This window comes from Phalacrocorax aristotelis, chromosome 18 (assembly GCF_949628215.1).
Source record: "Phalacrocorax aristotelis chromosome 18, bGulAri2.1, whole genome shotgun sequence".
In the NCBI taxonomy this organism is placed as follows: domain Eukaryota; kingdom Metazoa; phylum Chordata; class Aves; order Suliformes; family Phalacrocoracidae; genus Phalacrocorax; species Phalacrocorax aristotelis.
In genome coordinates, this window is record NC_134293.1 from 9,601,000 (window position 1) to 9,622,624 (window position 21,625).

At 45.1% G+C, this 21,625-nt stretch overlaps 2 protein-coding genes across 3 annotated transcripts in view; one reads left to right on the forward strand and one right to left on the reverse strand.

The window, feature by feature from the left end:
• MYBBP1A (MYB binding protein 1a) overlaps positions 1 to 8,569 on the reverse strand; it is a 60,474-nt gene extending 51,905 nt beyond the window's left edge. Inside the window, exons 1-9 of the mRNA XM_075113139.1 lie at positions 8,300 to 8,569; positions 7,992 to 8,087; positions 7,228 to 7,311; positions 6,758 to 6,832; positions 6,225 to 6,332; positions 4,983 to 5,173; positions 4,525 to 4,692; positions 3,055 to 3,172; positions 431 to 720 (exon numbers count right to left, since the gene is read on the reverse strand). Of these exons, the coding sequence (XP_074969240.1) occupies positions 431 to 720; positions 3,055 to 3,172; positions 4,525 to 4,692; positions 4,983 to 5,173; positions 6,225 to 6,332; positions 6,758 to 6,832; positions 7,228 to 7,311; positions 7,992 to 8,087; positions 8,300 to 8,467 (1,298 nt within the window). The 5' untranslated portion in view covers positions 8,468 to 8,569. The remainder of the gene's footprint in view (positions 1 to 430; positions 721 to 3,054; positions 3,173 to 4,524; positions 4,693 to 4,982; positions 5,174 to 6,224; positions 6,333 to 6,757; positions 6,833 to 7,227; positions 7,312 to 7,991; positions 8,088 to 8,299) is intronic.
• Positions 8,570 to 9,474: 905 nt separating this feature from the next.
• On the forward strand, positions 9,475 to 21,420 carry EIF4H (eukaryotic translation initiation factor 4H). Of its 2 annotated transcripts, XM_075113142.1 has the most exons (7): positions 9,475 to 9,611; positions 15,177 to 15,358; positions 16,354 to 16,418; positions 16,528 to 16,627; positions 17,304 to 17,369; positions 19,255 to 19,413; positions 19,534 to 21,420. In XM_075113142.1, the coding sequence occupies exons 1-7, from the start codon at positions 9,553 to 9,555 to the stop codon at positions 19,668 to 19,670; spliced, it is 768 nt and encodes a 255-aa protein (XP_074969243.1). In that variant the 5' UTR covers positions 9,475 to 9,552; the 3' UTR covers positions 19,671 to 21,420. The 2 variants fall into 2 exon arrangements, with proteins under 2 accessions (XP_074969243.1, XP_074969244.1); XM_075113143.1 differs by lacking the exon at positions 17,304 to 17,369.
• The last annotated feature ends 205 nt before the right edge of the window (positions 21,421 to 21,625 follow it).

Below are 21,625 nucleotides of genomic sequence, written 5' to 3' on the forward strand. Positions count from 1 at the left end.
GTGGGCGCTTTGCTCTGGGCCAAGGAGACAAGAGCACTCAGGCCAGTTTAATAGTCAGATAAAAGGGATGCACAATTCCTACAAAGACCTGAGAGTCTGTAGTAAAAAAGGAAGCCACTGGACATTTTTGCTAAAGCAGCCGTCAGGGCTAGAAAAGCTAGAGAAAAGGCTCCTTTGGTGATCCAGCCTGCTTTGGCCAGGCTGGCTAGTTCTCACCATGTCTGCTCCTACTTGCAGAACTGAACGTTGTCCCAGCAAAAGAGGGAGATGCTGGGGCTAAACCTTCTGGGACAGAGGAAATAGAATGGGGGACAACTGTCAACTCATGGCAAGGGAACCAGCAAACGTTGGCTGTCCAAACCAGACGTCACGCAGGTAGCTATTCTAACCACAAAACAGAAAGAGGAAGGTGCATCATCTATACACTCACATGTTTGCATTTTCCGGGTTCTGTTTCTGCCGGTTACTTGAGAAGTCTGAACAAGAGTCAAGGTCTGGCCTGAGGAACATGTCTTTGAGCCAGTCAATGTATTTTTGCAGTGCCACTGGCTGCAGGTGTCTGACTACCCTGGAAGAACTGGACAACACTGGATAGCCTTGATTGGTGAGAGTAGAGAAGCCGATCATCACCGCCAGCTGCCTCTCCAGGTCATCACAGCTGCTCAGAAATTCATCTATATATCCTTCCATCTCTGGAGCAAACTTAAATCGGTCTGGAAGCTGAAAAACAGTCAAACAAGCAGGTTAGGAACCTCACACTGAGTCTGAGTGTCTCTGTAAGTACAAATCACTTCACAGATTTGACTGCAGTAAGTAAATTGAAGTCACGTGCTTGAACATTTGTCATAAGGCATACAGCAGGTCATCAATTTCACCTCATGGTCTTCCTCACACAGGAGCAACCACAGAATCCTGCCATGTACCAACTTCGACCCTTTTATTTGCACCTTCCAAGTCAGGCTTCAGCGGGCTGGACCACATGCTGGCCAGTGCAGCTAAGCTCCTAGGCCAATCGGCTCTTATTTTGGGTAAAAGTCCAGGGTGTTTCTCACATCATCTACCTTAGACTTTCCCTTTATTTGGAAACTCCCCCACATCAATTCCGGTGTCATCTAGCAGCCCTGGAGCCTGCTGACATACAGTGGGTAGAACAAACCCCACCTCCTCTCCATGGTATATCAGAAGTGTTGAGGAATTCTGGTTGGAGGGGCAGTTGACATGTTTAACCTAAAAACCATATCCTGAGGTGTTGCTGGTTTGTGCTAAGTCCTATCCTCAGTCCTGCCACTGATCTGCAAGGCACACAGCTGGCAGGCTGCTGGCCCTGGAACACTCTCCAGCAGCATGCAGACCCCCAGGACATGTCCCATCTCACCACACATCCCATTTCCTTATGTTCTTTCATAGCCCACAGTGTTCAATCCCACTCTTTTATTCGGGGGGGGGGAAGCATAATTGGAGAAACCTTGAAGAGGGCAAGCTGTGGCTTCATCCAATAATGCAATGCGAGTTTCATAAATTAGTAAAACAACTTGTTTGGTATGATGTCACGATCAATAGTGACCTGGCAAGAGCAGAAACAGTAATGAAAGTCTAGGGAACATTGTTCTTTTAAATAAAGGAGCTATAAATTCCTAATTATCTACAAATCCATACAATATCACAAACACCCCTGCAAGAAATCTCACACAACATAGCAAGCTCCTGCTTCCACTGTTGGAGAACTCGATACTTGTGCATCAGTACGAAAACTGGGAGGAAAACTCCAGGAGGCACTGCTGTAAACAGGCTAATAACTCACAACAGGGGTTTCATCAATCATCTCTCAACCAAAGCAAATCAAGTACATTTGCTCCCCTGTTGAAACAAAGTAGACTCAGGAATGTTACTGTCAGTAAATATCAGACTCAAGCTTTGTATAGTTCCATCTCCAGCAACAACCAGAATCCCATTAGAAAGTACAAGATAACAGTATTTGCTTTCCAAAACAAACAACCCATCTCAAGGAACAAAACAACAACAAATTCAAACTAACATGTTTTTTACTTCCTCGTCATCAACAATATTAGGGGTTTATCCTTCCATTTAGTCAATAGTTGTCTTCAGTGAATTTGTACATTTTGGGCAGGAATTAACACATTTTTTGACGCACATGGAAGAACACAGCCTAATTCACCGTGCAACAAGCATAAAAAGCAAGAAACAGGAAAACAACTAAGTCAGTGGATAAACCCTGGAGAAAGTTGGTCCATACAGGGAGGCACCATGGTAAGCATTCTTTTCAGAGCAAACCCACACATCTGTTGCTGCTTTGATACCAGAACAGGAAGACTGCAAAGTCCTGTCCCTCCCAAGAGAGGGCAACAATTCTTGGCCCACTTGAGGAAGCTTACAATTACGTTACCACAAAAAGCCAAACCAAAGCCTCTTTTTATCAGTATTCCCCTTTTATTCTTCCTCCCTTTATTGCAGGGCTGTGTTGTTTGCTGGCTTCCCAGGAGGGAAAGAAGAAGAGGAGTTCCAAAATCCGATTCCCAAATAAAATTAGGGCTTAAACCTCATATGTGCTTTATTTTAACTTTTTTTAACAAGCACTAACATAAACAAAAGCATGAGTTGTCCCTTTTTGTCTCTGACTTCAAATGTTCATGCAACACCCAGCACAATGACAGACAAAAAGGAGCTTCTGGACACGCAAAATCAAAAGGACTGTTAAAGGATGACATATGACATTGTCAATATGCTGAGGGCTGCCCTTCCTCTGCTTGTATCGTTAGAGCTTTCTCAGCAACATCAATGAAAGCAGATGGGGTCAGTGCTGAACAATTTCAAAACCCTTAAAATAAGCCTGAACGAAAAATACAGAAATAGGCAATGACAATTAAACACAGCCTATACTCAGCCCACTGCAACCAGTTTTTAGTAAGAGTCCAAGTTCTAAAATTACATAAACTTTTTATACAATACAACATGAAACTAGAAAGGGGGGCGGAGAGGACTTCTGCTCAGGACTGAGCCTTTAGCCCCGAGCACCAGTACTTTCAGAAGACCTACCTGAGTCGTTACCACGTGCTCTCCATAGTGCTGCATCACCTTCCCTTTTAGAACCATCTGTAGCTGATCCAGAGACAACAAGGGGAGAGCACTGCCCAGCAACCGGTAGCACATGTAACTGAGGGGAAACAAAGAAGATTCCCTCAGGTAAGAGGTGGAGCACTAAAGCCACACACAAGGGTAAGACAGAGCAGTAGTGGTGGGGCAGGCTACATGGAGCATGCGGGAAGGCAGAAGTCAAAAATTCATGGATCCTGTGTTCAAAGCTCCTACTGCCCAAAGCTTTTCTTCTGACTAGCATAGCTGCTAACATCTCTCCGCGTAGCAGGTCCTCCGCTGTCTAGAAATAGATTTGTCCTCACTAGCTGTTCCTTCCTCAGTCCACTTTCTGGATCTCTTCTCCCCAGACATTTTGTTTCCACAGGCCTAATAAAAACTTACTTAGTTCTTGACTTCACAAATTTACTTAGTTTTGACAGCAACTTGCTGTCAAATTTGTTCAAAATTGCCCAGTAGGCTCAGGAGTTATGGAATAGACAGCACTAGCCTTATTTCTGCAGGAGATCAGGCTAAAAAAAGCTACATTTTGAGCATACAAAGGGTATTTTCAGACTTACCCAAGAAGTAAAACAAGACTTAAACTGCCCAGGCTTGGAAAATGGCTTTCTTTCACTGTGATAGTCATGTAATAAGTTTAAAAAAAACTTGTAGGTGCACCTCTACAACTTTTAAACTCTTGAGTTAAGAGGGATTTAAACCTGGCCACAGACTGCCTTGCTATGGTCCAGATGAAACTATGCTCCCCCAAAATGCTCACAGATTTCTATTCCCGATTTGGCATTATTTTTATACAGCGTGAGTCTCAACCAACAACTTAAATAATCCTACAAAGATCTAGCATTAGACTTGGAAAAGAGGCTCAAATTGCTACTGTTACGATGTCAGCCACAGCCATAGCCTACTTAAAAACATGGACCATGTCAGAATCAAAACGTATCCAGGCACTTTAATTCAGTCCATCCCACAAAGCACAAGTCCAGCAGTATTAGACACAAATTTCAGAACTAGGGTTTATCTAGACAGAAGCTGTCCTCCTTAAACCAAGCAAACAAAGCCAAATGACTCTCCCTCTCAAGCACTTACAAAACAGCGCCTCTGACAAGTCTTGTAGGAGCAAGCTATATATTTAAGACACCTTTATGCCCGATGAGGTGCATCACCTTTATGTGCTGTCCTAGGTAAAGTTAACCTCAAATTTGTTATATGTCACAATTCTAAGGGAAACCTTACTAACTCCTGGATTTAGTCTCCCCAGAAACTTTCTCCTGAATACCTAAATAACCAAAAGCAAGTGTTCTCACATTGTTCATAAGAAATCATATGACCTACCCTACCACAGGGCAGCAGAAAGACTGTGGCAAGAAACAGAAGGATAATATGGAAAACAGCAAACAACATGTTAAAACAAACCTCACAGGTCCCGATTTCTCCTTCAGTAGCCCATTCTCCACACCTTCTTTCCAGAACAGTTCAAAGGCATCTTCCTTCAGTGAAACTTGTAGCAAATCAAACACTACACTGGGCAATTTCTTGTCCTTCTTCTCAGATTTGGCAGCACTTTGCAGAAGCTCTACAAGTCTAGAAGAAGAAAGAAAATAATGTGAGACATCTGGCCTGGAAGGGGATTGCTGAAGGCCAAATTCATCCTGCTGAAGGACACAGAACATTTCCTGAGCACTGCGGGCTGTGCCTCTTGGGAGAAATGACAGAGCTATAATTTAGGAACCCGCGTAACAGTTAGCACCTGACCCTTAACAGCACCTGCAGTGGCAAATGCAGGCAGATATCGGAACGAAAGCCACGTTTCTCTCACTGCTAGTCAAGAGACCAAGAATGTTGCATTTAATGCTCCTTACTTACTTACTTACCTGGGAATATTTTCCTCATTTACAACAGTAGGCGAGCCAAACAGCTTCTTCAGATTCTTAGGTTTCAGAACACCAGGGAATTTCTGCATGCCCACAAGCAAAAGGTGCAGGTTCTCTGGAGATGTGAAGGCTGAAGCGAGGTCACTTTGCAAGATGCCAAACAGGACCTCCTCAAACACAGTTTCAGGAACCTAGACAGGAATGAAGGTGAGAGCACATGAGAAACATCTGAGTGCATTTTACTAACTTGCTGCATAATATATTAAAATACCTGCATTGTAGGGCATTCTACTAAAAGTATACAGTGTTCTGGAAACTACAGAAATAGTCTTTATCCAAAACTAAATAATGGATGTATTCAGTACTGCCATACAGTCCCAGGTGCTTAACCATGTGGAGTAGGCCAATATATTGTCATCAGATCGCAATTCTGGTCAACTGACTCCAGCTGCAACCGTCCTCTTGCTGTCCGACTGCTCCTGTCCATACAGCCGTGCAGCCCAGGGAGGAGGAAACGCTCTTGTATTAGCTTTTAATTATATTTCCCAAAGTTACTTGTTTCAATAAGATTTGCTGGTAAACAACTGTGTTCAATGATTTTAGAGAAAAGTGGATCCAATGTTTTCATCAGTAAAATAAAAAATGCACAAAAACTCCTTTAATTTGTATTTTTTAAAGATTGTATTCAACTTACATTTAAACCTCACACCAAGACTAAAGGACCTGAACACTTCTGTACAAAACCTTATTTAATTTTGATTTAACACTGTTAGTCTTCACACCTACGAACAATATCCACATAAAAGAAGGAAATAAACAAACTCTCTCCTTTTCTTACATACTCAGAGTTCCTTTACTCCATGTCCCTACATCCTTTCACTCTCAGCAGCCCAAAATTCAGCCTTAGGCTCAGGCTGGCTTCATAAAAAAGAAGGTTTGCTGTCCAGAGTTCTCAACATACTTCTATTCAAAAGAGCAGGCGGTCTAATGTACCACCCAAGCAAGCCAACTGGGAAAAAACAGACTACAGTTTGCCCATGATGAAATCAGACTAAGCTAAACCAGAGCATCCCTCCCAGAATAAAAGCATCTGCCCACAGACAACACAGGAAACAGCTCCTACAGTTTAAACTCACTCTTCCGCACCCTCCCTTTAACTTTCAACTATGAACAAACTAAGGAAAAAGCAGTCCCCGAAGCAAAGTCCTCTCTCCTCCCACCCACCAGATGCTGTGGCTATACCTCAGACACGATGTCAATGAGAGCTTTGCGAGGGAGGTCTCTGAGGTGTGCTTGGTGATGTGCCAGCTGCTGGAGAAGCTGGATGCTCTCCAGCAGAGCTTTCCGGTCCTAGAAAGGAAAGATAAGCCAAAACCAAAGGACATATATCAGAGATTAAGCTGAAGGCTCAGGTAACAATCCACTCTTGAGACCCTTACAAGGCTTGTAACAAGAAACCTACGCAATTGCTTCCTGATAGGCCACTCAGCTTTTGCCCACATGGTGTTTTCTGATGGTGTATAACAGATCCCTTCCTTCCAGGAGAGGGAGGAACCTCCTGCGCTATCTGACACGGTTCCTACATTCTAGTCACGAACAGACATTTAAAAAGCACAAAAAGTCCATGGATAAAACAAAATAAATGAACTGAACTTGATGCTTCAAGTCCCATCTCATCGACCAGCCAATGACCCAGCCTTTCTCTCTAGACCCTCTCTCCACTTCAGACAGCCCCAGGATCGGTACTGACAAACAAGTAACAACAGTAACGTTACCTTAACAAGCCGGCCGGATTGAAACAGAGCCATAACACCAAAAAAGTTTCCAAAAGCAGCATTTCTCACAAGTTTCTGGAAAGGGGAAAAAAAAAAGGGTGGTGGAGTTAACCCACTTCACTTAGGTTTCATGTTCAGCTACAGCTCTGATCAGTGGAACTAGATGGCTGGAAGATCTAGCCTTGAACACCCTGCCACATGAAGATAACATGCTGAAAAGCAACCTCCTGCACTGTGTTTAAGAAGTGTCCTAGATTGTCTTTCTGCCACACGAGCAAACCTCAACTAAAACAGGGCCAGACGACAATGTCATCAACCTCCAGTTTTTATAAATATTTCTGTTATTTCATTATGGTCATTTGCCTTAGCAAGAACCCCAAAACTACAGTATCCAGGCACCAAGCCTTCAAAGAATAGAGAATGGTTAATTTAAACTAGCTGTTAGGCAACGCTGCTATGAGCCAACTCACCTTTTTCACTTTTTCCAGATTGTGTTTTTCTTTTATCTGTTCCAGGACACTGCACATTGGTATTTCCTCAAAAGCCTGTAAAACCTGAGGAGATGGATGGGAACAGCTCAGTCTGCAGTTCTTTCATTTTATTAAGTTTTATCAAGTTCAGCCAAAATAGAGCTGAAGAGCTGTTCAGCATAGCAGCAGTTGCGCTGCCTTATTAGGCCAGCACAGAGACAACTAGATCAGTAGATGATGTGTCCAAATAGGAACTCATGTAGACAGAAATATACCTACTGATATTCCTTTTTTTCCTCCCCTGTACATTACTTAGCAGGATTAATAATGAGAACATTTTGCTGCAACTGCATGACCCTGTAACAGAAGCAACAAAACTTTTCAACATGGGCAAGGCTCTTCTGCATCATCAACTTGTTAGCTGAGATGCGGTCGGATCCCACTGGTGATCCCAGTTGCTGGGACTCTTAGCTATGTTACAGGCTCAAAGTTTGCAAATTAAGGGTGGTTCTTGAAGCAGGACAGAATTCTGTAGCATGACTGTGGTACTGATATAGCTTATACCGTTATAAGTGCTCCTACAACAGGCTAGCACCATTTAAAACTGCACAGTTTTTCTATGCTCGCTGCAAGAGCCTCCTCTGCCACCTGCATGCTGAGGTTGCCCTCAAGCCTCCTTTCAAACTGCAAAGCGGGACCCCGGGAATTGGCCGGGGTTGGCGAGGGGCCACAGAGCGCAGGGCTCCGCTCTGGGAAACACTGACCTGCGCCAGGGCCAAGCTGAAGCCTGGGCGGGCGGCCTCCCGAGTGGCTCCCAGTCCTTCCACCAGCCGCTGGAGCGTGTACTTCAGCTCATCGTCCTGCAAGAGACAGCCAGCTCCGGCGGTGCCCACGCTCCTGCGGACCCGGCGGGGCTGCCGGGCCCCGCGCCGCGCCTCTCTTCCGGCACACGCGTTTCCAAGCGGGAGCGGAGCGAAGAGCCGCGCCGACCCGGCGCCTGCCCGCGCCCATGGCCCCTCCGGCCAGCCCGCCGCGACCGCGGCCCCGGCCCCGGCCCCGGCCCCCACCTCACCTTCCTGCCCTCCCGCAGGTGCCGCAGGAGGTTCTCGGTGGCCGCCAGCCGCACCTCCTGCTCCGGCTTGGCGATGTCCCAGAAGAAGTCGAGGAAAGCGCGGCCCTGCCGCAGCACCCCGCGGGGGTCGGCGACCGCCCCGCCGGCCCGGCCCTCCAGCTCCGCCATGCCGCCGCTGCCGCACGTGGGGCCGCCGCCGTCCTCCGCCCGCCCCGCCTCTTCCGGGGCAGCGGGGCCCGAGCGCGGACGGGGCCGTCGGCGGCCTCAGCGCCGTCGGTCCGCGGTTTCCCCCTCACCTCAGCGCCGGGGCTTCACCCCCGCGCCTCGTGTTCCCCACAGCGCCCCACGCTCCCCTCAGGGCCGCCCCTCAGCACTATGTTCCCGTCCCCATCACCCCCTCAGGCCTCCCCCGTCCCTCCCCTGCCCCAAGGGCTTCCTTCGCTCCCCCGTGCCGCGGTTAGCAGCTTTTGAGGGAGGTTTGAACCCTCTCCCGTGGGGCACGGATCACTCTCTCCACTCTTCCAAAACACAGCGGTCCAGAGTCGCAGGGGCAGAGGACACCGGGCGTATCGGCCATTGCACGAGAGCCTCTATGTCTTGTGGTGTTACTATAACACCTGAAATAACGGCCCAGGAAAAGGAAACGGATCGGTCAATGCACAGGGCATGTTTTTAAACACCAAGAAACTTTTGGGTGCAGCCCATTATCTTTACAATAAAATACAGCTCTATTCTGCAGAAATTGTGCACGTTTGCTGCTTCCAGGCTCTCTCATCTCATGCCAATGGCAGGAGTGCAGAGACTAAGTGTCACGCCTGGAGCATGAGCCACCCCCTGGGATCTGATCAGCAATGACCCCGACGCGGTTTGGGGACACACGGGAGGCCGGCGGCTCTAGTACTGGGGCGGCGAAAGCACTCTCCGGAGCCAAAGGCCTAGCTTGTGTCACCAATGAACGCCCGGCCCCGACCCCGCAGCCCGTACCGGGGCTATGCCGCGAGCTCCCGGCGACGGAGCGCGGGTGGAGCCGGGGCTCGGCTGGGCCGCAACGGCCGGTGAGAGACGTGAGGGCGGCGGCAGACCGCCCGGAGACGGCCCGACAGGCAGTAGCGCGGACAGTCCCGGCGGGGCGGGGAGCTGGAGACAGGCACCGCGAGGGGCAGCCCTGGCCCGGGCCCCGCCGTATATAAGCGGCGCGGGGTCCTGCGGGCGCGGTCCTGTCACGCTCGCACGGGGAGGAGGCTGAGGTGGCGATGGCGGATTTTGATCCTTACGACGATCGGGCCTACAGCAGCTTCGGCGGCGGCCGGGGGTGAGCGCGGCGCTGCGGGCGGCGCTGGAGCCCGGCCCGCCGGGGAGCGCCGCGGGCTTCCCCGGAGCGCGAGGGAGGGAGGGAGTGGCGCTCCGCGGCCCCCCCGGCCGGGCGAGGAGGGGGCGCGGCCGGGCCGAGCCTGCCCCTTTCCCTCTGGAGATGGCGGGCGGGCGCGGCGGGGGGGCGGCTGCGGACAGGGACGGGCGGGGGCGCGCTGCCTCCGGGGGAGCCTTTCGGGCCCGTCTCGCCCCGCCGCCTTCCCTTCTCCGGGGGATGGGGCTGAGCCCGGCGGGGCGCGTTTCACCCGGCCGTGGCGGGCCCGCTTTGTGAGGCGAGGAGGAGGCTGTGGTGTTCTGGGAACGGGTGGCGGCCCCCTCGCTCCGAGGGGCGAGTGCCGCAAGGTTTAGGGCCTGGCGGCTTGGGAGTGCCGGGAAGGGGCGGGAGGAGGAGGAGGAGGAAGGTGTCGCTGTGTTCCCGCCGGCCCGGTGGAGAGGGGGATTTAGGGAGGTGCTGGGCCCGAGCCAGGGCAGACCGTGAGGAGCTCGGGGACGGACCGGGAGATGGGAGGAGAGAGCTTCCCGCGAAGGACTGCGGCGGGGCGAGGGGCCCCTGTTGTGGCCGGCCGTGCTCCGTAGGGCGAGGTGCCCGGCGGCGGGGGGAGCCGCTGCGGCGCCCCCGGGAGCGGGCAGCATTGCGATGCCTGCGGCGGGGAGGAAATGGGAGGGCTTTGTGGTGCCTCCGGCCGGGGAGGGCTGTGAGCCGCCGTCCTGCCTCATCCGGGCTCCGGGTGCCGACCCCAAATCTCTGACCCTTAGGAATAAGGCTTGTCTCATCTCTTGTTTCTGTGCTGGAGAGTGCGTGTAGGGGAGGAGCTACAGAAACAATAACCAGCAATTACGAAGTTTGTCTTATATCAGGTTAGGAAGATGCAATTAGTAATTTACTGTTTTGAAGGTTGGTGCCATATAAGTTTCTGTGCACACTAAAATAGAGCAGTAGGCATAGAACTATGAAATAAACTGTCCTTGCAAACAAATTTTAACCAGTATGCTATTTTATAATCTAATCTTCCGTATGTTTCCTGGTCAAAAATGTTCTTGTCCTTTCCTGCTCTTAGAGGAATAAACTGGTTTCGTTTCAGACTCTCTAGGCAGCAGGGAGGAGCTGCTGCTGAGGTTATAACAGGAGTAAGTTTTCTTGTCTTTGGAAGCGCTCTGACACTTTGTACACTTAAGCCTTGTAAGCTTGTTTTTATGCGTAGTGTCTAAAGAAGAGATGTCCCAGAGCAAACAGATGGTGTAGCCACTTAGGATTGTTATTCCTTAACTTCTGTAACAAATAACCTTGACAGCAGCCTAAAGTGGCACTTGATGCTCATAATAAATTCAGATGTTACTATTCAGTTTGCCCTAGTCAATATAGGCATGTTCTATCAAGTAATAAAATTAAAGTTTAAATGTTACTTTCATATTCAGATTTCTTTAATAGAGTACTTAAACTTCCTCTCAGGCAAGATGTGGATACTTGTTTTGGTGAACTGAAGGTGTCCTGCTGATTAGCAGATGCCTTTGCAGAAGAGAAAATGTACTTACTCTGAATTAGCTGTAGTTTTAAGCCTCAGATGCTACTAATATTAGAGTTCTACTTGTACTTGCATCTAATTTATCACTAGGAAGACTAGGAAGGTAATAGCTAATTCATGATTTCAGACCTTAATGGGTCTCTGCTTTGTGTAAAGTCCCATAATATGTGTAGCATAATGAAAACATCATTGTTCTTCTTGGGCATTCTGATTAAAGAATCCCATGTTAACTTAAAGTGAGTCCTACTCATTTTTAGGATTGAAAGAATAGTGTAAACTCAGTTGAGATATAGTAACTTTTATGGAAGTTGTATTTTGTGTAACATTTGGTCTGTATAGAGAGTGAGCGTAGGATTTAAGCGTGACGGATAGAAAACAGTCATTCCCAACAAGTTCTAACATCCGTAAGTTATCTGTCTCTTTCTCATACTCTTTAAAATTATGGTGGAAGAGCAACAGAATATGACTGGCATGATGAGATGGGATTTTGCTAGTGCCCTGGTAGTGCACTGATTAAGAGCTAAAGCATAATACTTACTATGGTATGCAAAAGTCACTTCATTCCAGGTGAGGAACATGCTGCTAATTTTAATAACAGATGGTTTACTATAAAAGCTTTTTGGTGCTTTGGAGCCCAAAATTTGACACACAAATCTGTACTTAAGCATACCTAGGCCTAGCTGAAAGTCTCTGAACATGTGTAGAACTTCTCAAAGTTGAAGGAAACTATTTAACCCTCCTGACTTGCTGGTAGGCGTGAAGTGCTGGGATTAATAATGGTGGGCACCTTACTCAAGCGTTAAGATTCATCTGCTGAAGTAAGTAAAAGTAAGTGAAAATGGAGAGCTAATCCTTATGGTATTTTGGATCCTGTGTCTTACCCATTTAGTGTTAATAAATGTCTCCTAATTTTTAGACTTGGGTAAGTTTTTTGTTGAAGACATCTAATGCTTGCTCTAAAGATGTACTGGATTGCTTGAATAAATTTGATATCTATTTGGAGTTGTGGTCTTGGAGATTTTCAACAAAGCCTGCATCCTGCTGAGCCTTATGCTGCCTCTGGTAAAGCACTAACACTGGAATCCAGTTAGGTGGTTGTCTCCGCTGTGCAGAAAGATACATACTGAACTATTGTTTTGATTGTTAGTGAAAGGCTATTAAATACTAGCTTTCAAAATATTATTTGTTTTGAACTTTTGACAGATCTTATTTTCTGGAGAGGATAACTAAACTTTCTGAAAGAGTAGCTTCAAAGTGAGAGTTTGGTGGTTGTTTCACGCCAATATGGCCTTATGATGTCATTTAACTCAATCCACCAAAAAGTAAGTCTAATTATAAGGATGTGTGCTTCTGCATTTGCTAGAAGCAAGCTTTCCACTTCAGCTTTCTGCTTTGGTTTTCTGAAAAAGAAATCAAATAGTAGTCTTTCAGATTCTCACATTAAGATGACATCATTATTACCTATTTATGCCTGAGCAGAAGTTACACTGAGTGGGAAATGCAGATATTCATTTAAAACTTTAGTGTGACCCAGTTCACTTAGTTCAGAGATGTTTTTAATTATAGTTAACTTTTGTCCTATTTTGTTAACAAATGAGAGCAGCATCTTTCAATTTCATTGTTTGGTTATTGAAGTCAGCCTTTTTTTTTGTTTCAGTGTTGAAAAAATGTAGGGAAGTAAACAGTTTCTTTTTGTGTTTCTATACGTGGATTCTGTAGAAAACTGAGATTGGAACCTAGTTATTGACCATTTTTCTTCTTCAAATGGAGACTAAAATACCGAAGATATAGATATATATTCGATGACTGAGGCCTTAATGCATCAAATTCAAAAAGAAGACTTCATTTTCTGACTTAGTGTCAGTAGGGATTGCACAATAGGGCATGGTGTTCCATACACGCACCCCATGAAGTTCTGGTATGCTATGGTAGAAACAAGGTTTGTAGCACAAATTCTTTTGGGGATTGCTAGCTTGTGGGTGTGGTTTCAGAAGCAGCTCAAAATGATCTGAGGGGAGGTTGGTGTTGAAAGCTGTAGTCTGAGCCCTTGCTCTGGTGCTCCTTCCCGTCTTGGCACAAGTGCCCTTTGCATCTTGTTGATCTGGCTGAGAATTCAGCTTCAGGGTGAATTTCCAGGTGAATCAGCGCACTGAACCAGATGACTGGCAGTCCAAGGAACATGGTGAGAATATGTAGAAGGATGTTATGCTCCTTTTAAACTCAACGTAAGCAAAAAATTAAGATTTTTGGCTGCAAGTTAGATGTATAGTATTTTAATGACGGTTTGTAAGGCCATAGATGAGAATTAAGAACAAAGACATGGAATGGATTCTAAGCATTATGGACTTCTAAAGAAGAGCAACTCAAGTTTCTTGGAGTTCCTCCTTAAAACTTAAGTCTTGTAACTAAAGTTAATTCTGCTGTACATACACAGCACCCAACTATAGCAGCTTTAGTTCTGAAGTATGTTTTTGACTCTGACTTGTTAATGAGACAAAGGCAGATGAAGAATATTGTAAAAAATGCTAAAATATGAACCTGGGTGGACACTAATTAAAGATATGTAGGTTGTGATTTAAGTACACTTGGCAGCATGCTGATAGTGTTGGTGACAAATGACTCCTGTGTGGAGCTGCTACCATAAAAAGGCATAAATGACAGGCTTACCTAGAAAGAGTTAAGGAATCTTACTCAAGATGTCTGCATTATTTGATTCATTAGTAATAAAATATTTATTCTGGAATTAAAAAAAAAGGCAGACAAGTACATTGCCCAGTGGATTTTCTAGCTGCATGGAACCAGCCAGGATAAAGGGAAATAATAAAATGATTTGACCTTCTGTATTTGAGGTAGGACTCTGCAGAAATCTAATTACTCCATGTCACACTAGCAAATCCTGGTTTGGTACAGTTTGAGTCCACTCTGCTTCTAAATGCGCAGTGAGCCTCTGGGAAAGTGAGCTGAGATTTTCAATGCCTGACTTTTACTGTGCTTTATTAAGAACATGGACAGAGTAGTAGGTAGGCGTCTCAGGTAAAAGTCAAAGATTGCTCAGGTGAGGCAAGAGGCATTAGAATCAGTGATAGTGGCATCCTCTAGCCTAGAAGTCCAGGAGCTGTAATTTATGGTTGCCTTGTGCCCATGCTACAAATCTTGCTTTCTGTAAAGGAGATCAAAGTTAGCTTTAGAAGATTGGGCTCTGCAGGAAATTAACACACAGAGGTGTCACATTAATACACTAAAGAATATAGTATAGGCTAGTTCCTCAGCAAGCAATGCCAATGGCCTTAACTGAGAATGAGGGAAAAGACAACCTAGTTTATATCAGTCTAATTCATGAGATGCAAATGAAGAAGTAAACACCCAAATAGCACTGGAAGTGGTTCCTCTGCCTTAGAACACCTTGCTCAACCAAGTTTTTTATCTGTTCAATTCAAAGCATTCCAGTCCAGTTATCTGACAGTTATGGCCATAACTTGAGAGTTTGGAGAAGATGTTTCTGTTAAGCAAAAAGCTGTTGAAATAATTTAGATGATTGTGGAGTGGTTGTTGATAATACGCTGTTTAGTTAAAAGCATTGGATTCAGCTTAATTTCAGGGTAAGCTGATGAGCCTGTGCCATGCAAGTATTTCTTCCCTGTTTTTGAGTAGGGGACAGTAGAAATAACCTTATATTGCTTTTCTTAATGGACTGTGGGAGGAGAAAGAAGTTCATTCATCACTTTGTTACTGAGTTCACCTGTAATGTATTTAAAGATATTGTTCATTTGTTTTCCCACTCAAGTACTGCATCAGCTAATACTAGAAAGGAGTTGGCTGATAGTGGAGGTGGCAGGTAGAGGTAAAGGGGTAGGAAAAACTAAGCAAAGTTGTGGAAAAATCCACTGCCAGGAAGTCAAACAGCACCTGATTAGCGCTATGCAGTATATTACTGGCTGTGTTTGGGAGTCAAATTCCAGAGACACTGTACTTTCTTTCAACAGGTCTCGTGGCGGTGGCCTTGGTTCTCGCAAACAGAAAGAGCTGCCAACAGAACCCCCTTTCACAGCATATGTGGGAAATCTACCCTTCAACACTGTTCAAGGAGACATAGATGCCATCTTCAAGGATCTCAGTGTAAGGAGTGTACGACTAGTCAGAGACAAGGAAACAGACAAATTTAAAGGTGAGTGTTCAGAGTTGTTTTAGTTATAGATGGCTAACTGGCAGGAGAAAACAAGGCATTTCTGAAGTCACTTTAATGGCGAGTTTCAGTCCCTACTCTGAAGCACAGTTAGCTTGTTGATCTGCATTTGTTCTTTATGTTGACTTATGCAGGTTTCTCATTCACTAACAAATAAACATGTCATCTGAATGAGATTCACTGTTACTTCCATCATCTTAAGATACAGACTAACCTGAGTGATGAGTCAATATTTGCCCTGCCATAAGAGGACTTTCTCAAACCTTGTTTGTCTTGTATGAATTGTACAAAGCTGAAGTGTCTGACCCACTTAAGATCCATGACCTTAAGCATTGAGTACTTACACAATCCTTCTTTAGTTGATAAGACTCCCATTGCTTCAGCTCTGTCTTTTTTTAGTAGATGGGGAGAAAAAGCAAGTAACAAGCCATTCAGATAGTTGTTTTGGAGGACACAGAACCAGTTTGCATTGGAATTGGCCAGTGGAAAGGGAGTGTATTTAAGTTACTCTTGGTGGGGGGAAAGGCTTGGCTCAGGTAATGGAGGGTCTTAGAAAAAGGAATAAATTCACAAGATGATGTGATGACACAAAATCAGTCTGCTGGCCAAGTAGGCACTTCAGCTTCTTGTTGAAAAATACTGGTAATTAAATATCAATATTCAGCTAAATAACTGTCCAAAGGCATAGACCAAATCTAATCTGTAATGAGAACCCTATGGTAAAGGGAATTAATCAGGCTCTTAGCTTTTGCATAGTGCCCATTCAGAGTTCTGTTTCAGGATTTGTCCCTGTCACTAATAGGCATAGGTAAATGCATTCTTCATTAATCGCATTTGGTTTGAGTTGTGTGCAACTTGCACTTATTGTAGCTTATGTTTGAAAGGGAAGGGAGGCTATTAGCAGATATGTAGAAAGAGCAGCTTCTTACGAAGGCCTTTTAAAGTGCTGGTATTAACTTGTGAGGTTCTCCTTACAGGATTTTGTTACGTAGAGTTCGATGAGGTGGAGTCACTCAAGGAAGCTCTTACATATGATGGTGCAGTAAGTATACTTGCAACTAATTTGTGAAGTAAAAAGATAAGCACGAGTCTCAAACTCCTTGGCAGCCCATATGGTACATTCTGAAAAGATTCTCCCCTTTATTTAACAGCTTTTAGGTGATCGATCACTCCGAGTGGACATAGCAGAAGGCAGAAAACAGGATAAAGGTGGCTTTGGCTTCAGAAAAGGTGGCGGGCCTGATGACAGAGGTGACTTCCATTTTTCTGAGTAGCTTCTTAAATATGATGGCTGTAGTTATGACTTGTGGTGCTAACTAATGCTAAGACAAGGCATGCAGGTAAACATGAAGATTATGTGGGAAGGGGAAATTTTATATATATGTATATATACATGTTTCTAACCTAGCTGCTGCTGCTCTTGAAATGTCTGGAATAGATGCGCTTTGTCCAAAAGCTAAATATGTTGTCACTCCTAGGCCAGGAAGTGAGACCAATACCCCTAGTGATGTACGGTGTCTTGCAGAGGACAATCATAAGCCCAACAGTCTGATCTGCTACTATTTTATCATGATGTAAGAAAAGTGAGTAAGCTAAGCAAGCACAAGTAGACAAATACTTACTTTGGACTATCTAGTCTCCCGTTCCAGTGTAAAAACAGGCTTTGTTGTCGTTGAAGCTTGATCGACCTAGGCATGCGAAAGGTTTCCATTGAATATGTATTAGAGGAACTTTTCTGACCACGTATTCTTGGTTAACTTAAACTGAACTTTTGTTCCTATGCAATGGAACTTGGTAGTACTGAAACAAAAGGCTTTTCCAGCAGCATGACTTTGGATATTGAAGGACTGAAACTTTGGTGTGGTATCCCCTTGATCAGTCTTTCCCACAGCTTCAGATCTGAACAGAATTGTGGCTTTTTTCCTAGGAATGGGAGGAGGTTCCCGAGAATCCAGAGGAGGTGGATGGGATTCCAGAGATGACTTCAATTCTGGTATCAGTATTAACACTTATACGGATAGGCAGCCTAAAAGGCACAAAATTGTTCTCATTTTCATGTCAGCTACATTTGTCCCCATTACTGTTTTGGTTGAGTCTAGTGTATGCCAACTTTGGACAACCTACAGCTGCGGTGGGATCCTTCAGGGGGAAACTTCTGTTGCCTTATAACAGAGGAAGGAGTCTTGATTGCACATTTTATGAAACAGTCCTGATTGGCAGAATACTTGTTCAAATGTAGCCTATCGTATCTAGATTTTAAGCATTTCTCAAACATGATGCGAAGTACATTGCTGAATAGTAGCAGAAACAGACGGATCGTGTGGAAAAGCTGATATTGTATTCTTTCAGAGCAGAGCCTTTCACCTTCTGAAGGAGAAGTGACATCATTATATGTGTACCGCTGAAGCAACTGACTTTTCCAAAGATGTGTTAGTGTTCCAGAGCACTCTTAAATGCAAAAATGTACCTAAACTTTTAGACCTGTTACAGTAATGCAAGTTGCAGCAAATGACTGAGCTTGCTGAGTGGAAGGTAGCAGTGGAGCCACCGGGTTTGCTCTTGACTTCCAGTCAGCTGCAAGCTACTAGAATACAGGGTGACATTAACACAATTTCTTTTGTCCTCTGAAATCACGGGTTTGGTCCATTTTCTGATGGGGAGATGTTGGCAAGTGCAACTTTGCAATGTCTGGTCTCTGCGTGAGTGGAATGGACAAAGTAGAAGGAGCAATATCGAAGCATGCCCTTGGCACTAGCATGAAACTGAAGCCGGATGCTGGAGAGAGGATGCTTGCTACAGCGCTGCACTTAATCTGCCGTCGTAGCTAAACGTTCTGGCATTACAGCTTTATTCCTTTTTTGGCAGCTTCTTCAAATGCAGATGCATTTCAGCTTGTTAGGTGCTGGATGAGTGATTTGTGAGCCAAAAATTTAGCTTTTAAGTCTTAGTTGCTACAGCTTTTCTCAGGTTGTACAGCGTTGCTCTAGATCAAGCCTTTAAAGATGGTTGTTTGGCACTGAAGTAAGCGACAGTTCTGCAACTCTGCCAAAAACTGTGCAGTGGAAAGGAAAATCTGAAATGGGAGCAAAACAACTTTCGCTTCTAGGCAGCTTCTGAAAAACTGAGTATATTCCCCTTGGGTGTGCTGTTAGTCTGAAGTATCCTCCTCCCATTGAATGATGATGGGGGCTGAGAGATGCTCTAGGATTGGCGTGGACTGGAATTCTGGCCAATGACAGACAGTGCTTAATTTTTTTGATACATAAGCTGAAGAAATGCAGTCAATTTCACATTTAAAGTCTGTACTGCTTTTTTTTTCCAGTTCTTTCATTAATCTAGTAAATGCCTGGTCAGTTTATAGTACAACTAAAAAGCCTTGGGGTTTTGCTCTGCTTTTCAAAGGCTCTGTTTTCCAAGGAGTGTGTATTTCACTATGCCCTCGCTATTTTCCCATTTACTCTGCTCCTGCAGATGTCATGCTAAGGCTGTAGCCAGTGTGATCTGGCTACAGAAGTACTCTGGGTACTTCCAGCTTTGTCTCTGAATTCAGCTAATGGTGTTAACAATCTGAAGTTGCAGCTGAAGCTCATATTTTTAAGCTCACTTGATGACCCGCTCTCCAACACTCCAGTAAGCCTCTAGGTGGATAAAGCAGTTTCTGAACTTGGCACAGTATGCTGGGTTTCAGACGGAATCTGTGTGACTCTTCTAGAACGTGTTAGAGATCTGTGAAGTGACCTGTCTACAGACAAAGGCTCTCAGTGCATCATCTTGGACTGACAGCAGTGACTTGCAAGGTTTTCCAGTCACCCAAATAAAAATGTAGACTAAAAGCATTGCAGAATGTGCTCTTTAAATTCACTGTCTTCCGCCTTCAGGATTCAAAGATGATGACTTCTTGGGAGGCCGGGGTAGAGGAACCCGCCCTGGAGACCGGCGACCACCAGGTGCCTCAATGGGAAGTGGTGGCACTGGTCGCTTCCGAGATGGGCCTCCCCTTCGTGGATCTTCCATGGACTTCAGAGAGCCAACAGAAGGTAAACGCTTTACCTTCTGTAAGTCAGCCTTCCTTCATGGAGGAGACTCCTGCTTTATGTCAGGTTAAAGCTACTACCCTTGACAGACAGATCTTAAAAACTCAGTGTTTCTTCTTTCAGAGGAAAGAGCACAGCGGCCCCGGCTTCAGCTCAAGCCTCGAACAGTTGCTACTCCCCTCAATCAAGTAGCCAACCCAAACTCTGCTATCTTCGGTGGAGCCAAGCCCCGAGAGGAAGTAGTAAAAGAGCACGACTGAGTTTGGGGTTGAGAGGGAATGGGGAGGCGGGAGGAAAAACAAGACAGTACAGAGTGACTAGCTCTGCTGGAATGTCAACCCTGCAGTTTACCATTCCTGCCATCTGGCATTTGTCCTCTTTGAAACCGAAAACACAGAGCTTGTGAATGCATGTCAGCTGTTAACAAGTGGTTTTTAGTACGTTCTTGGCTTTGCTGTATCTAGTGCCTGCTTTGTGCTGAGTTTCCCTCTTCTGTTTCCTTCCAAACAGCACAGTTGCCAGTAGATAAGGCAGTGTTGCTCCTTCCACGAGTGTGGAGGTCTCTGGACAAAGGTGCTGCTTCAACTTCTTCCTTTCTGGGTTTGTTTTACTTTAGAAGCACAGGTTAGACTTAGTTATTGCCCTGTATTGTTTCCTTTTACTTCCTCAGTGCTCCTCTTCTGACCTGCATGTCTTGTTCTGTATTGCTGTGGCTCTGAAGAGGAAAACTGGAGAGTCCAGATGAGTTGAACAGAGAAATCTACAGTTCTAACCAAGTAGTGCAATACCATTTATGGCATTTGGTGATAGAGTTCCTGTATATGGCAAAGCCCCGTATCAAACTCGGGGACAGCTGCCCTTTCACACCAGAGGTATCAATTTAATAGATTTAAATCAAATTGGAAGACAAGAAGCCTGGTGAATAGGTGGTGGAATCAGTGTGGATAAAGCACCTGCCAGCAGACTCTTGCTGGTGGTTGGCTGTTGACTTTAAAATGGTATGATACTACACCTCTGAGCTCAAGGTTAGCGCTGCAAAAAATGTGCCTCTTTGAGCACAACTGCTCACTGGCTCTTTCTGCTTACTCTTTTTTTTTTTTGGGTTTTACATGTTGGGTAAATTTTTAAATGAAGTTTCTACAAATAAAATTGACTTTTTTATTTTTGTTTGAGTGTATACTTTGCCATGCAGTATGTAATCACCATTATCCCCTGTATTTCTTTGCCCAGTGCTGTACAGTTTTAAGATCTCTGCTTTCAGAATACCTTGAAAATGGGCAGATTAGAAATCGCTCTGCTATAGATTCTCTTCCTGTAGAAGTTTGGGTAAAAAGCATCTCTAATTGCTGCATCTCTCTCCACTTGAAATGTTTCTTGCCGGTGTTGTGTGGGAGGAGGGAGGGGAGGCTGGAGCGAAAGGAGAGAGAGGTCATTAATGTTTCAAAACAAAGCCTGGATCCACAACACTGAAGTGTGGATGTGTCCAATGCATGACAGAAACCTGGGCCCCTAATGCTAGTGCTGACAGCTTTCGGATAAAACAGCCGGCACAGCAGAGCGCTGGCGAGAGGAGTTTGGAAGCGTGGCTGCTTCACTACCGGCAGCATCGCTGCTAGTAGCGAATGTCTTCCCTGAAGTTACCTTTGTAATGTCAGAGTCCCAGCAACTTACAGAACTACTCTTTCCTTCCTTCTGCCTGTCACTTAATCTGCTTCTGAGATAAGAACCATTTGTCTAACACTAATACTTAATTTAAGACAGACATGCATTTGTGTGGTTGTATTCCAAACCAATAATTGACCTCTTTACATCTTCAATGTGGAAAAGATTTTAAGAACAAATTCCCATATAAAATCTCACCTCTAGTCAAGACAGTTGACTTTTAAATGTAAAAACAAAAACAGGAAAAGAATTTCAAACACTTAACACATTCTGCTTCATAACAAAATAAATTTATGGATATGGTATTTTGTGAATGATCTTTTAAATAAAAGAAAACATTAAGTAATATTTAACATTGGTCTTTATTTGAGTCCACTACAGCATGATCCCCACACACACCCTCCCCCCATTTTTTCAAATGTGTTAATTTGGAATTTGCAACCTTAATATTAATGGGGAAGCAGTACCAGACCCATTCTTATACAAATAAGGGGGGAGAGGAAAAGACAAAGGGGAGGAATCTAATCTAAACAAGTTCTGGAACGTGCAGGAC